At 34.6% G+C, this 17,540-nt stretch overlaps 1 protein-coding gene across 1 annotated transcript; it reads left to right on the top strand.

Moving 5' to 3' along the window:
* The first annotated feature begins 16,423 nt into the window (after window positions 1-16,423).
* LOC124848873 (18.1 kDa class I heat shock protein-like) lies at window positions 16,424-17,215 on the top strand. The gene has a single exon (XM_047326689.2). The coding sequence runs from the start codon at window positions 16,638-16,640 to the stop codon at window positions 17,061-17,063; it is 426 nt and encodes a 141-aa protein (XP_047182645.1). The 5' UTR covers window positions 16,424-16,637; the 3' UTR covers window positions 17,064-17,215.
* Window positions 17,216-17,540: the final 325 nt, after the last annotated feature.

Here is a 17,540-nt window from a genome sequence, read left to right as displayed (position 1 = left end):
GATTTTCCAAGGGTTTTAGACCTTTCGGGTTTTTTTTTTCTTTTTTATAATCTATTTGTTTTGGTGAATTTTGCTGTAAAAAAATAAACATAATTTTATACGTTACGTGCATAAAGGAAACAAATATATAAAGATCTTTCGTAACAGCCCAAAAAATATAGATTTAATTAATAATTAATAAGCTATTCCATTTGGATATTCAACACTTTTAATTAAGCTCTTCAACATGAAACATGTAATATATATACATATTTAGTGTAGCTTCAAAATGTACTAAAATTTTTCCACACTATCAACTACACATATACATATATAAACATATATAAGCTAGCTATGGCATTAACCCTGTGTTTCAAAATTTACATAACCAAACTAAATAACAGCCACAAACGACTAGAAAATTTGGAAGGTCTAAAACAAACTTAAAAACAAGGTTTTTTTATTAAAAAATTAATTTTTTAAGTTTTTTTTTTATAAATTCAATCCAAACAAAAATATCAATTTCTGGTCAAAATATATGTAGAAAAACTATTAAAACCTATAAATCGAAAAGCAATAAAAAAATTCAACCGAACAAAAGAAACACATATCTAATCCTAATATAAATTCAACAAATAGAATGAAAACTATTGATAGGAAGAGCTAAACCTACTCTTTATATCTATGTTTATTTATGATGAATAAAAGAATGATTTTATAGTTTCTTGTATAAGAAATGACATAACAATTGTTTTATCTTTATTGTGTGCTTGATATATAAATTCATTATTTGTAAATGAATCATGCTTTAAACAGATTGAATATATCATTTCTGGTAGAAATAATCGATTTAACAAAATGTATAATTGATTAGATTTCTCCAGATATCATTGTATACTTAACCGGCATAACAACTCTGTAGTAATCGATTACATAAGTTGTATAATCGATTAAAACACGAAACTATGTTATTATATGTTTAATATGTGAATTGATATGTTTAAAATGGAAATTAGATTGAAAATTTGCTTAAGTACAAGATTAATCGATTACATAAGTTATTTAATCGATTAAATCAATTTACTTTGTTCAAATCCATTTCATTTGATAGCCTAAATTGTTTTAACGGTCAAATAAATTTAATGTTGGCTTATGAGAATTATATAATCCATTGTATGCGCTGTATAATATGTTAAAATTAAAACAAGAAAACTTAAGAGAATCTGCTAAAGCAGAAGGAAAAACTTAACAGATTACTTAAATACCTTAATCGGTTATATTGCGTCAGGATTAAAAAAAATCCTATAAATAATTGTCTTACACGCTGCTTGAAAAAAAAAGGCTATCACTTTCAAATACTAACGATTTAATTGAGTTTTAATTACAGGAGCATCCAAGAAGTATTCTTGAAGATTCAAAGCATCAAAGGTTGATTACCCATAAAGATTCATTCAAGAAAGTGAGCTAGAACAATTCTGATTCGATCTACACTGCTGAAGTGTGCTTGGAAGATCAGATACGTCTTATACAATATGAGTATTGTGTACCTGTGCGAGTGTGCTAGGGGAGAGAGTTGTGATTGTTCTCAGGGTGTTGAGAGAGTTGTGATTGTTCTCTGTGTTGTAAGTATGTGAGGGTGTTCACCTCTTGTTTTGCTATAGTGACTTTAAGTGTAGAGAGAAGTACATTGAGAGGGGCTATCTTTGTATTCTTGTAAACTCTATCATTATAGTGGAATCCCTTCAACTATGGTTGTTGAAGGAAGACTAGATGTAGGCTTGACAGAACCAGTATAAATTGCTAGTGTTAATCTTTCTCTACTGTTTCTCTTTTATTGATTGATTCATCAATTCTTGTTTTATTGATTTCAAGAAAATAAAAGATTTTGCAAAGATTTTGAAGAAATCATTTTTTAAAGCAAAATCAAATTCCTCCCCCCCCCCTCTTGATTTGAGATAAAACTTATGCGACATGACTCTTGAGTGAATCCCCGGCATGTCGACTACAGTCCAAGTGAACAGGTCTTTATTTTTCGTCAGCTCGTCGTTTATCAACTTGGCTTGTTCATCCTTCAACTCACTCCCAATGGAAGTAACTTGGTCTTCCTTGCGCCCAAGACCGAACGGTCTTGTTTCTCCCAGTGATTCCATTCGGTCATTTGTATTGGCCCTTGGATCCAAGTCTGCCATGGCTACTTTCGACCGCTTGATCTTTTTCCGCGAGGATGAGGGTTCAACCTTTAGCCCCGCCACATAACATTCCCGAGCGACTTTCTGATTCGCCCGAACAGTGCAAATGGTCCCCTTATCAGAAGGAAACATAAGAATGAGGCGTGGCATCGAAACGATTGCCCCAAAAGCGTTTAGGCAAGGTCTGCCTATAAGCACATTGTAAGGAGTGCTAGCTTCTACCAACAAAAATATGGTCCTCAGCTCTTTAGCACCCCGCTCGGTCCCTAGGCACGCTACTAAGTCTACGTACCCCCGGTTTTCCACTCTTTCTCCCGCAAACCCTACAATTTGCTCGTTGTAGGGAACGATCAAGTCTTCCGACAAATCCATTTGCTGGAACGCTTCCAATACAGGATATTGACCGAACTGCCCTAATCGATCAAAACTTTTCCGACGTTGTACCGAGCGATAACAGCGGTGATTACCATAGGATCGTCCTGCTCGGGATTGGGAGCATGAAAATCTTCATCCGTAAAAGTAATTGGTGGCATTGAGCGTTTCTTTACATCTACCCCATGAACACTCTTCAAATCCCTCAAACTCTTATTCCTCGCCAACGCCGACGATCCTCCTCCATCAAAACCTCTAGAAATAGTATTAATAATGCCACTTAGCGGTCGATCATGACTCCGACTTCTGCTACGTCAGCGGTCGGGACTACGATCATCTCTACGATCGGTCCATTTGGATCTTCCCCTCCTGGGCGGACTTCTCTCCACCTGGTCACTTCTCACGAACCTCCTCAAATGTCCCGCTTGTACCAATTCCTCAACCTTATCCCTCATAGTGGTGCATTCTTCAGTCGTGTGCCCTATGCTCAGATGATAGGTGCAATGTTTAGTATCATCCGCATTCTTGGGCGTCCGTGCTGGCTTCAAGGGCGGGAGGAGAGTCACGCTCAAGGCTTCCTCCAAGATTCTTGCCCTTAGTGCGTTTAACTGGGTATACCGTTCAAATATGGGCCCTTTCGGACCATCTTTGAACTTTTTGCCCTTTTTTCTGTTCGTTTGGGGCGAATGTCTTCTTTCCCTCTTTCTTCTCTTGGACTGAAACCAAAGTATTTTGCTCATGCTACCTTTTCTGGACAGCTCGCATCTCCTTAATTCTGATGAACTTGGCCGCCTTATCTTGCAATTCATCCACGGTCATAGGTGGCTCTATGAACAGGCTGTCCGCAAAAGAATTAGGTCTCAACGAAGTAGCCAAAGTACTTGTTATGAATTTTTTGCCCACGTCTTTCACTTGTCGTGCGATCCGATTATAACGATCTATAAAATCTCTGAGGTTTTCTCCCTTCTCCTGCTTGATGTTAGTTAACTCCAAGTACGTAAGATTTCGCGTCTTCCTGGAAGAAAATTGTTGTTCAAACAGGTTTCTCAGGGTTGCAAAGTTGTTAGGTTATAGGCCGAAGCGAATGGAACCATGCTAGAGCTTCTCCTTTAATTGACAGGGAAAAAACCCTGCACCACACATTCTCACTAGGGGAGAGATAGCCATGGCATCGATAAACGACCTCAGATGCTCCTCTAGGTCCCCCGACCCGTCATATTTTTCCAGAGTGGGGAATGCCCTTTCAAGCATTGGCTCCTCCAAGACTGCAGCCGTAAAGGGATGAAATGCCCTTGCTCGAGCGGCGTTAACTGGGCGGACCAAACTCCTTCTCGAACTATTTTCCCCTGATCATCGCTCTGGTCGGCGTTTTGATCAGTGTTCGTATCAGTATCTTGATCAGTTTTTGGAAATTCTACAATGGGTTGGGTTCGGGTGCGTGCAGACGACTGCTGATTCGACTGAGCCCCCCATGCCGCATCACGTTCGACTCTCAAGGTCTCAATCTCAGCTTGCATGGCCTCCATCCTCCTCCTCATCTCCTACATAAATGTCGTTGGGTCCTGAGCCATCCTTATGGTCTTGTTAGGGTGTGTTCGAAAATTCTCGGCCCCATGTGGGCACCAAAATGTTTCTGCTGAAATGGGATGAGAATAATCGCTTGTGCTGATTCTATAACGAGCATTCTCTATAGGTCTTTTATGATTCAATAGTAAGTCCAAAAGTTTGTTTACCTCGAAAGTATACCCCTATTTATAGAGTTTAGAAGAATCTGACTAATTAATTTTACCTCTTAATGATCATTAATACAAATCTTAACTGCTTAACAGTAGTCGTTGCGACATTAATTACGTCTTAACTTTGTTCAACGGTTATCAGACCGAACGGTTACTAGACACTTTCTTACACATTCACCCACTCCGTTTTGTCCTGCACTTTGTCACCCTGTCGATCCACAGTAACAATCATGTTTTTTTTCTTCCTCCTGTTCTCTTTCAAAACTTTATTATCTCGAAAGCTGTTATCTAGCATTCTTCTCCCTTTAATGATTATTGAATGTGAATTATCTATAATTTTTCAAAACAATCTATTTAGCAACACTTTAATAAGATGATTTTATACACAATTATCGTTTATAATTCAAAAATTTACCATAAGAATATTTTGTTCTCTGGTACCTCTTGGCCATATTTTTAATTTGATCTCTTTCCACTTATTTAGTGAGACAAATATAAATATCTTAAGAAATAAGCTAAGTAAAAATAGATTGAAAAATGAATCAGATTAATGAAAATTCATCAAAAAATTTATTCTGATTATAGAATTGAGGTTTTTTTTAATAAGGTCCCTTGATCGTAGAAAAGGACTAAGAAAAAGAAACCCATACACTTATAGCTACTTCAAAGATGCACTGCCTCTTTCCTTCAAGAGTGAAAGTCGCTTTTATCATACCATTCCTTTTATTGCTTTATTCCTATGCCTATTTTTCAACGTACTTTCAACAGCTATAAGACTAAGAGAATTTTACTTTTTATACGGATTTTTTCTTCTTAATTTCAATTCCTAAGAAATTCCCTTGTGGATAATTAATGTTAAGTAAATTTCATAATGCACCATTTTTTTTCACATATTAAAATAATAATTTCTCTTGTTAGAGTGAATACACAAAAAAACTCCTATGGATTTTTTTGGGAAAACAAATCCAGAAGAATCATAAAGAAAATTCCCATGTGAGTGGGAAAAAATCCCAAGTATTTAGTGAAGTTTTATTACCTTATATGGCCTTCTGTTTATGGTTTGTATTTGTTTGTTTACAATGTTAGAGAACACGTTATTCTAGTTTGTTTTGAACCAATGTTCAGACCCATGGTTGTTTGTGAGTTTTGGCACTTCTTCCTATGCCTTTTCGTTGATCAATAATGCATCTTTGTCGGTTAAAAAAAACGAAGAAAAAGAATCATGAATTAAAACAACTGACAAAAAAAAGTTAATATACTGAAAAACTATTAATTTAGTCATAATTCTTATTACACTAGGAGAAAATGGATAGCATAATTGCACAAAAAAAAAATATATTTATCATGATATATATCTTAGCCAATTACTCAATTATTTTCTTCTTAAAAAACAAAAGTTTAATCTATTTTTGTTTATTTTCTGAAGCATTTTACTTGTTTTTATATCATTATTTTCACAATAGGTGCTCTTCTAAATTATAACCAATTCTTATAAGAGTAATGAATTTATATTATTAGAAAAATAAATAAAAATAAATAATATATCATTAGAAAAAATAATAAACCTATTAGTTTTTCATTACAACGTGTTGTATTTTATTATATAGATATATTTTAGATTTAATTCAACTTTATAAAATCAATTTATAAGGTTTACACATAATGATACGTATACAGTATTTTTTGACAACATTTTAACACTATTTACATGTTATTATGTGATCGGTTTATGTTGGTGTTTATAATTATTATTATTGATTGTAAAGTAATTTTTGGACCAATCACAGAATGACACGTAGATAGTGTTAAAATGTTGTCACATTATTATTATCCTATTTATTTACATATTATATTTTTTTTTATTTTTGATTATATTCTTTTGTAAAACAAAATGACCCATCAAACTATACATATGTGTGCATGTTGTAGTTTCATATCCCATTTTTATGATTTAGTGACAGATTAATCTTAATGTTATGAAATTTATCTTTTTGTTTTATATTTTCGCTCTAAAGAGTAGTAATTTGTTGGTCTTAACTATTGGATAAAAGAGAAGTGTATGATAAAATTAGGAACAGCTTTTTGGTTACCAACAGCAGACGTAAAAGCCGGAAGAATGATTCTTTATGATCCCACCAGCTACATTTAACTTAGTTAGGGAAGAAAGCGACGCAAAAAAAAAGATAAGATCTATGCACTGTTATCACCTTTTTCTATTCAATGTACTTTAACGTTGTCCTTCATTCATTGTCTCATCTCAAACTGTCACTGTTTTTTTACTATATATGCTTTGCTACGTTTCGATTTTGCATTGATCAAACAAGAATCCCAATAGAGCAATTTATTATAAAAAAAACTCACTCCCATTAAACAGTATTATGGGGCTCAAATTTTTATTCACTCATAATAGAATAAGCAGGTAAGACATTTTTAATTTGTAGTATTCTATATATTTTTTATAATTAATTAAACGTGTTGGTAAATAACAGGATTTTTCTTTTTTTAACCCAACATTTCTTAAACCTTTGTTCATCTATAATACTTTTTTGTGTGCTTAAAGTACTACTTAAAATATTTCATTTCAACATTTAACATCAATAAGAACGTATTAGAAAAAAAGGATATTCAAGAAATCATTAAGAATTAAAAGTAAAATTTGATAATTTATTATCAAAAGTCAATAACATAATTTGGTTTTTTATATTTTGCCTATATTTAAAATACCAGCATATTATGAGATATTTGTTAATTTCTTTTAACTTTATCTTTTATAATTGTTTTGAAGAGATATGATTTATCCATTCAAGACTTGTCAGAACCAGTAAAATCAAATATCAGAACCAGTAAAATCCAAACACGTGTCGTTAGTGGAATTCACGTGTCAAGAGGAAGGCTCGACACTCAGGTGAAGAACGCCAGGTGTCAAGCAAAGGAGACCCAGGGAATCAGTTAGTGGAAAGCAGGTGTCGACTGAAGAGGGGACGTTCGTTGTGACGTGTGCAGAAAAAACTTGGATTTTCAGAAAATCTGCTCCACTCTTTGCAGGCACCCTCTTTTCACGTTTCTGAAGAACCTCATTTTCTCCTCCTTCTCTCTACCTCCTCTTCATCTTCTCTCTAAGAACATGCATAATTTCCCTTCTCCGATCTCCATTCAGGCACCGTAGGAGCACTTCCGGCGTCCCAAGCTTTAGTTTGATCCGATTGGTTTCAAATTCTGAACGGGTAAGTTTTCCTTGTCTTTAACCGTTCGTTCTTGAAAACATGCAAACCAAGTTCTGGTTGCATGGGTCCTTAGTTTCATTCTGAACGAGTTTGGACTGTTGTTTTATTTTGGTTCGAAGAGTTGTTGAGCGTTGAGGGTAGAAAGAATCGTAGTTCGGCGAACTGAGTCTCAGTTTGTAGGACGTACGTTCACGCTCAGAGGTAAGGGAAGCTTATCTAATTTAATTGTATGTTGTTGTACGTTCGTTGATAATGAATGCTTGTTGATGAATGGTTGAATGTATGTATCAAGTATGAATACTGATATGGTGGTTGATGTGGAATATGATTTCTTGGTATGATATGGATTGTATGAAGTAATCAAATTGATTATGATTAGAATTTTATAAAGTTATGAAACTATGTATTGAGAAATGAATTGAATATAAATGAAATCTGAATATGTATTCGCCATGATAGTGTACGTTCGTAATTGAACGGTCTTTGACCGTTCGGTTCTTCTGGTAAATATAGTTGAAATGAGATTCTTTCATTTGGAGAGATTCCTAGTTGAGGACGAGCGTCCTCGTGTGGTAATACTATGCTTGAGCGTTCGACCAAGCACAGTTGTATCTGGGTATCCTATAATAAACTAAATTTCTATATGTAACGGTATATTTTGTTGTTCGTAAACACTGCTTCGATAATATCTTATTATATTTATTAAGCCTTTTATTATAATTCATTAGTGCTCGGTCTTACACCAAGCGCTCGTACTGAGTAGTGCTTGGTCTTACACCAAGCGCTCGTTCTCGTTTCTTATATAATTTATTTTGATGCAAAGTAACGTTCGTCTAAATAAAATCTTCTCCTTCACCGTGCTCGGTCATTGACTGGCATTCAGAATTCTTGATGTAAATTTAAATAAGCTAAAGATTCTTAAGCGTTCGGTTTCTTCAGGTGAATCCTTTTAAGTATTCTACTATGAAAGTCTTGAAGTATATACGTCCATTTGGTTCCGGCTTAGAGCTTTAGTATTTGGCCTAGTTCTTTCTGCGTTCGGTTAGAACTCTCAAGGGTCAGTTCATCTAATTGACTCACTTTGTAAGTAACGTCCGTTCTAGTCATTCTTGCGATATGTAGTTGACCTTGGTTTCTTTCGTAATTCGATAGTAACTCTCTCGGTCTTATTCTATTCTGGAACTGGAGACCTCTCTGTCTCGTTCCAAGTGTTCGTCCTTGTTCTGAGTGAGGATTGAACGTTCGGTATCGAGTATCTGTAAGAATTTTTGAACAAAGATGAAATTTAACTTATTGGTAATGAAAGATGAATTTGAGAAAAATGATAATGAAAGATGAAATTGAGAATGATTATGAATGAAATAGGAAGAGAATGTGATATGAATGAAATGATGTGGATTTGAACGAGCGTTCCAGGGAGGAACGACTCATGGATGAATATTGGAATTGGTAAAATATGACTGTGGGCATGCTAATGCTGGCAGTTCATCCTGATGTTCCGTGAGTACTCGTCCTCACGTAGAGGAGGGTAAGTCATGTGTGGGAACGACAGGAGGTCCTAGTCCTTAGGGGTACTTTGGACGGAAGCTGATGAGAGTATTCCAGTTACTACATCACCCGGGTGCACGAACGCCTGTAGCTACGCAGATTTCATACAGTCCGGACAGTCAGTCTAGTGATAGGCTTGTGTAATACGTACGTTGAAATTTATTTGGTGTTGAATTATTTGAAATGTATGTTTATGCATGAATTAAATTACATAAGCTTACCCTGCGTTTCCTGTCGTGTCTGGTTTTGTACGTCCGTCCTTGTCATTGCAATGATCATCCGTGTGGATGTGAGCAGAAGGAGTCGAGCTGCTGGATAAGGCGCTGGAAGAAGAAAATTTGGAAGAAATCGAAGTCAAGACCGGAGAGTAGGACGTTCAGGCAATAGTCTAATTATAGTAAGGTGGACGTCCGCTCACCTTTCCTTTTGTTTAAGTATGAACGATCGGTATTGTTATTTTGTAAACCGGTCGCATAGTTTGGGTAGTGAGGTACGACTTTAATTTGTAACTCTTTCTGTAAGGTCGTTCGGCCATGAGCGTACGCTCGTCTCTAGTGTAAGACTAATCTGGATTATTATTAATGTAATTATTCTATCATATGGTTTATTGCTGTATTTTTGGGATGTTACAAGACTCTAATATTATAAATAGATAAGTAACACAAAAATGATCAATATTAGAAGCTTATTTGTTCGTCTTTTGTACTCACTTTTGAATTACATTTGGATTGTATGGTACTTTTTTTTAATTCTCTTTGGAGTTTAACATTATTTTAAAGTGAAATTTTTTTTATATTTCAATTACAAAGCTTTGTAATTTTTTGTTTGGTTTTGAAAAAAAAACTTGCAATTAAGTGAACCCACCAACTCGTTTAACCCACCAACCCATGGTGGGTTGGATCGAGTTTGAATTTTTTTGGCTCGCTAATAAGTGAGTCGGGTTAGGTTGACTCACTAAGTGACTAACCCACAATGGACCGGACCTCGGGCCGGGCTACCCGTTTTGGCAGCACTAATTAGAATTATACTTAGAAATTGGTATAATGTTTTTATAATGTGTATATTTTTTTGAAAAAAAAGAGAGTAATTTACAAATGAGCTATGATGAGCTTCAAACTAGAAGAATCCAAAAGCAATGTTCAACGAACACAAGCAACAAAATGAAGAAGTGATGAAGGACGGTTTGAATTAGTTGGTCAAGTAGTGTTTCGAATGTGAGGGGTTGTGCTGGTTCCACGTTTCCACGTCACTCTCTACTCCTGTTCCGTACGTCCTATCCTCCGTGTTCACTCCTCGGTGCACTCTTCAGTCTACTGGTGGGAGACCTGCAAAAGATTCTCCGATGCCAAAGTCAGTTGAGAGCTATGGCGTTTTTCTCAGACACTAATAAATGTGCAGTAAATGCAACCTATCTACCACTCACCCTGGATCTGTATTTATAGTTTTCGCTATGGGCTTGGGATTAGTGAAAAGTTAATCACGGCCCAATTCAGCCCAGTAGCTTTTAAACCCTACTTACCTTAAACTCAGATGATTAATAGCGCGATTGGCTGCCCTCGCATGTCTTATCCTCAAGATCGGCCGGTCCTGACGGGTGTCCGGCCTGGGCGGCCGGCTTCGGGTGAGCCTTGAATATGGGCGGACGGGTGTCCACCCTGCCACACAACCTTTCACAACAGTGAGTAATTACGGGTACATGGGCGTCCGCCCTTCACCACGTAACCCTTCCCAATCAGTAAGTAAAAGGGTAGTTTTCTAGGTCTCGTATGGTAATGTGGGCGGCCGGTAGGATGACGTGGATGTCCTTTCGTACGGCGTTCGGTCCCTGCTGGTACAAGTAGTAAAGGCAGATTTAAGAATTATAGTGTAGGGAATATCAGTGTATGGAAGGTGGCTAGAGGAGGCCTGTTAGGACTACAAAATTGTGACTCTCAAGAAGAGAAAGAAAGCTATGGAGTGATCTTAACAGAGTAACCTTGCATTCATCACAAAAGTGTCTTTACATGGTGTAGGGTGTTGAATTTATAGTGAATTCAACCCCCTTGCTCGTGCATCATTGATAAGTGTGAAAGAGTTGTTTTTACACTTATAAATGATCTCAATCTTCTAATTATTCATGTTATTACTCAGTGAAATGTTGTAATCTGAAGTAGATTGTTTGTAAATTATTGTACAGGAAAGGATGTATAATTGGGAGTCTGTCAACTAATTCTCGCATAGTGCATGCCAAAGCTCGCACTGCCAGGAAATGAAAATTCGCATAGCGCACCATTACTTGTGCGCTGTGCGAATAACATCAGTTGAGAGGCAGCGGTTACACGAAATTCGCATAGCGCGCACACATCTGTGCGCTGTACGAATTAATGAAGTTATTGGTTTTAAAAGACGTGACAGAAAGGCAAAAACCATCTTCTGACACACGAAAATAGCAGAGAAAGACTGGAGAATTCAGGAGACGATCAGGAGACTTGTCAAGACATCAAGACTTCACTTTATGCAAGGAATTTCTGTAAAGAGTACGTTTGAGATGTCTAGGATAGGCTAAATTTTCTGTTCATTGGAATTGGTTGTATGACGAAACATTGATGTAAAATTCCTGTGCAATATATGTTTTTGTTCATGTTCTTTTCTTGACTTGTTTTTGATTATACGGAAGTATTAATCTCTTTAAAAGTTCGTTTGTACTGGAAAGTATTTTTGGAACCAGAAACGTAAGAAAAGAAACTAAAAGTAAATTACGCTAGGAATAGCTTCTGTGCTTTTGGTCATTCTAACATCTGAACTTAATGCAAAATTATCTGATGAATTAATTAAGGAATTAATAATTCAATAGATAATTTTAGAACTTGTTTTTAAGGAATTGAAACAAGATACTCTCATGTGAATGCTTGAACAGAGAATATATGTTGTCCAGGATCTTACTGTAATGTTAGTTAAAGACCAATTTCAGTGATCTTTTATCGCATTTTTCAAATCTTAATTTTGTTTACGTTGTTAATTTAATGTTTAAATCCAAATTAAAATCACAAATATCATCAGTAATTGATCTTGATAAATAATTTTAATTGATTAAAGTAACTCAAATTCCCTTGGGAGAACGATACATTTTTACTCATCCACTGTATTACTTGGAACGATTTGGTATACTTGCCAAAAAGTTATCAATCATGCTTGACCAATCATCAACCATGTCTCACAGATCAATAAGCACGTAGATTCACGTTTTATATGGTTTAGGCACGTGTAAAAGAAAGACATAAAATGTGATTATGTTATCTGCTCACTAGCGTTGGGCATGGGTTGGCTCTACTGGCACAAGTCTAGAAGACAAGAAAAATGTGAAGTAGCAAGTCATGTCCGCTAGGTGTAGGTCTTGTTGGGCGTCCTACTAAATACGTTGGGCGATCCTCTGTTTTCCAAGAAAGCTTGGTGTGTCATGTTCTTGTCTTGGATGTCTCATCTTCTAGTTCCTCTTGCATTCTCCATATCATTCCCCTAGCAATGGATCCATTGGTTGGACCAAAGTCATTGGCTTTACACCAAGAAATCCTCTATTTAACCTAACAAATTTGAATCGATGTCATTGTTCACTCCCAAAAGGATCAAATGTGCTTGTACTGTATGCATCCAAGTACACCTCAACTATGATGGCATAAGACTTATTCTTGACCGAGTACATGTTGGCTTACTAAATCAACATGTATTTGGTTTAGACATCTAAGCTTCCTACCAAAATTTCTCTTGGCCCTAGTTGAAGATTCGAAATTCCCTATTGACTACCATGCCAACCTAGTTGAACAATTTGCAGAACCATTTGTTACTTACCTTGTTAACTTCAAATGGGCATAAATAACTGAGAGCTTTTCTAGCAATAACTTTGAAACATCAAGTCTATGATGCTTAAAATTATTATCTACGATTATATTTAATCTCATCTTTTGAGAAGTACTCTTACTTGTAGATCTTTGTTCATTAATGAATCACTTGAACCTTAGGATTTCAAACCCCATGTGATTCTTCTACCTCTAGCAAAAGGACTTTCCCACCCACCACAAGTCCTAACAAATTAGGTACCATTTTGGTCGCCCCTCCTTTCTTAGATTCAATTGCCATCTTGTTCCTCAATTGGTGGAACATGTCTTTTGTCCCTAACTTAACTTATGTTGAGCCATGTAACTTACAAATTAAAAAACACCTTCAAAGCTTAGAAAAATATCCAAGTTACAAGAATTTTAAAACTTAAAGAATAGGTCAGTCATTAGTTGTGGAGACAGGTAAATACTAATAATACTTTTACTAAGTAGTTTGCAAGGTAGCTTGTCCAAGATACTCAGGATCCTTTTATCCTCGTCAAACATAATGTCCTTTGGCCATTCCTTATACATAAAAGGATCATATGTCCAATAGAAAAGCAACTTAGGCCTATTATTCTCATCAAATGACACTGGCAAGTAGGGCTTACTACAACCCTAAAAAGTATATTCTTATATTTCTTAAACAATTAGGAGTATGTGTTAAGCAGACAAGTACCCAATTGGTTAACTAAGGATAACCACGTAACGAGAGGCCTCAGACAGGTAAGTAGGTAGAAGTGAAGAAAACATTAAGGTGTCGACAATAACTAAAGAACTCTACATACCAATCTAAGGCTTGGGGGCAACCCAACTACTTCGACGAAGTTGGGTGAATGAAACATTAAGAAGATAAAAACTCGTGGTGAACTCGTCAAAAGGTAGCCAAACATGAAATTGAGTAAAAAAGGTCATACAAACAAAGAAAAGGTCCTTTTCGTACTCTTCACGACCATGACATACATTCTCTGTAGCACAAATCCCCCTAAAAATATTTGATCCTCCATCTCCTCATTCTTAAAAGTATATTTATTGTTTAACCATGAGTTCAAGATGGACAGTCACCTAAACTTGAAAAATTATATATTAACTAAGGAATCTACCCACTAATAATCCCCTCAAGAGTAAGTCATCCTCAACAACCTCCTTAAGAGGATCTTCATAATTCTTTATGATCACCTCTCGAACTTCCACTGAGCCCTTGATGATGCATTGGAGGGTGACAAAGCCTCATTTCTATCACTACCCATCCCCTTCCCAAAACCTATATTAGAACCATTATGATTTTCAATTCGTTTTGGAGGAATTTGGATTTGGATTCAACTTTTAGCTTCACCATCGTGGATTGCATAGATTCTCCCTCCTTGGTTATGGCGCACCGGTACCGAAACACCTATGCAAAATGGATTTCAGAATTGTAAATTTTACTTCTCGATAACGAATTCTCGAATAACATTTTCTCATTTCCGGACTGACATTTCCATAAAGCACATCTATGCTTCTGGATTTCGCTTTCCGTAACATATTCAACAATATAATACGAAATTCATTTTTCGGAAGTCTCATGGTCATTTCAATTACTTTTGTATTGAGTTTTTTTTGGAATGATACTTTTTTCGAAAACCTTGCCTTCAACACTTCACTCACTATGCACTTCCAATAAAGCTTTCCAGAAAAACCCACGAGAATTCATAGTCACCACTATATCTACAAAGGTGATAACTTTCATATAAAATAATCAAGGGTAAAAACTGAATTTTAAAGAATCATAGGGTGCATGTAAAAATTGATGAGGATGCAGGAAGCAACGGTCACATATGGTATAGAACTTGATTACATTCTTGTCTAATATGAAAATTTTTCCTTGAGTGTTTCTTCCTACACCATCATATTTTCTTTCTGCACGCACACAGTACAGAGGAAATGGCCTAACTGCCCTTGACTTAAAAATTATTAAAAACCTCTCAGACAAGTCGCGACACCTCCATAGAGCTGCTGTACCTCCATTACCGAAAGTTTACCTTGCAAGTAGATTTTGGATTTGAAAGTATTTCTGATAGTATAATCCAAAATGTATTTTATATGCTAGATTGTGCAATTCAAAATACTTTTCAATTCAAAATCACATTATAGCATGTTAAATAACTTAAAATATGTTACAAATTTGTCAATCTACAAAAGGTATTCCACCATCCAAATTCAATCACCACAAAGAAGTAGAAGACCAACTCAAAGTGACGAACATCAGCTGTCCAAAACCCTATCATATTTTAGGAGCAGGGGTGTTTTCGGGATTTAAAAGTATGAGGTCTAGGAAGAAAATATGGGGGTGCGTGAAGAAATTCTCTTTCTCCTTCGCTACTAATTGTCAATCTCATTTGACAAACAGGTTTTTTGTTTTTCTTTTTTCTTTCTTCTTCTCTATTATTTATATACGAGTAAAATCAAATCAAATTACTTTAGCAACAACTCTCAATAAGTTATTCCCATCGTTTATCAGTATTTTGCTTATTAATAAAATAGATTCAATAAGTAATTTAATTTAACAGGAACTTAAAGAAAAAAAAATAGAGAAAAAAAGTTGAGAAATGAGGAGGAAAATTTTATAATTATCCCTAACATATATATATATATATATATATATATATATATATATATAAAATATAATTGATTAATTAGAATTTTAATATTGCCTATTCCAATATTGGAATGTGGCTGATCTCAAGTTTTAATTTTATTAATTAAATTTTAGAGTATATTGTGTCGGATAAAATGGTAAAGTATTAGATTTTTTTTTTACTAAAAATATGTCTATTATTGTGGTATGTGATAGATATAATTGATGTAATGAAATTGAAGAGACCGAATTGAACCCATGAAAACTAAATATACTATTACTGAACAAGGCACTTTCTTCCTGCAACTTGTAACTTTTGTCTTTATAAAAAAAATTCCCATGTTTTTTATTTTAGATTATAATTTTTGAAAGTCATATTTATTTTTAAATTATACAATATGAAAAGTAAAAATAAATTTTGGGTTATATAATTCAAATTAAAAAAAATACTTTTAAATTCTACCATCTAAAACAAAAAGTATTTTTAAATTATGTAATCCAAAAGTGAAATAATTTTATTGTGTAATACAAAAATAATTTTAAAAAATAATAACTTTAAAATAAATCTAATAGTTATTTTTATTTCAGATTAGATAATTTGAAAATTATTTTTAGTTTTTAAATTACATAATTCAAAATTTATTTTTTTACAAAAAATTTAAATTATATAATCCAAAATTGTTTTTTATTTCTTGATTACACAGCAACATATTTCAAATTTTAAATTACACAATTTAAAAATTAAAAAAAAACTTTTAAATTATGCAAAGAAATTGGCATCCAACAGTTATGGTACATGAAGACAAAATGGCAATTAAGTCATTTTCTGACCTGAACTATTATTGCTATATGATAAAAATTTAATAAAGACACCAAAAGGAAAAGAATGAGCAAGAACATGGCGGAAGAAACGAGAAGGTTTCGAAAATGGTGGAACATCAGCAAAAACTAAAGAAACTCCATGAACCTTCAAGATTTTCAGTCTTTCTCTTAATAAAAACCTACCACATCCCAAAAAAACCCAATTGAAGATCACCAACTACTTTCTCTCTCATTTGATTTTATCTTCCAAAAGTTTTCATCTTTGCTTTCTAAATTGTGTGTTGAATACAGAAATAAGCATGTCTCTCATTCATCAACTTCTTGGTGATGAAAGCTACGACCCTTTCCTTTCTATGATCAACAGGTGTCCTGTTCTAAGCACCCCAACAGATTGGAAAGAGACCAAGGATGCTCACATCTTCATATCTGACCTTCCAGGGATGAAGAAAGAAGATGTGAAGGTTGAGATTGATGAAGGAAGGGTGCTTCACATCAGTGGTGAGAGGAAAAAACATGTTGATGATCATGATGATGATGACAAGAACAACAAATGGCATCACGTTGAACGTTTCCATGGCAAGTTTCAAAGAAGGTTCAAGCTTCCAGAGAATGCTAAGGTCGATCAAGTTAGGGCTAGCATGGAGAATGGTGTTCTTGTTGTCACTGTCCCTAAGCAGGAGGTCAAGCAACCACAAACCAAGCTGATTCAAATTGAAGGAAACTAAGAGAATTTCGGAACCTTCCATGGCAAATTCAACACTAGACTTTGTTGTTGTTCTGTGTGAAAGATGTGTGAATTAGAAAATAAACGGGTTTTGCTATGTACCTTACATGTTTGTGACATTGTTCATTGTTGTGTTTTGTACTGTGTTTGATATGATCGTCTAGAGTGTTATATATATATATATATATATATATATATATATATATATATATATATATATATATATATATATATATATATATATATATATATATATATATATATATATATATAATATATGGTTTACTTCCAAAGTTCTTGGAGTTATGATCCTAGTTTCAATGTTTACTTTCTTTATTATAAAATGATGTATAGATTGGTTTACTTCCTACGTTCTTGGAGTTGTTATTCTAATTTCAATCCTTACTTTCTCTGTTATATAGAGTGATACTTACAAGGAATCTTTTATGCACATATTTAGAAATAAGCAGTTAATAAT

The sequence above is a fragment of the Vigna umbellata genome, chromosome 4 (genome assembly GCF_029865625.1).
Source record: "Vigna umbellata cultivar VRB3 chromosome 4, Vumbellata_1.0, whole genome shotgun sequence".
Classification (NCBI taxonomy): domain Eukaryota; kingdom Viridiplantae; phylum Streptophyta; class Magnoliopsida; order Fabales; family Fabaceae; genus Vigna; species Vigna umbellata.
Note: the sequence above shows the minus strand (reverse complement) of the source record. Positions and strands in the feature narration are given on the sequence as shown.

Coding starts and splice junctions, on each gene's coding strand:
- LOC124848873 (XM_047326689.2), top strand. CDS start 16,638: ATGTCTCTCATTCATCAACTTCTTGGTGATGAAAGCTACGACCCTTTC.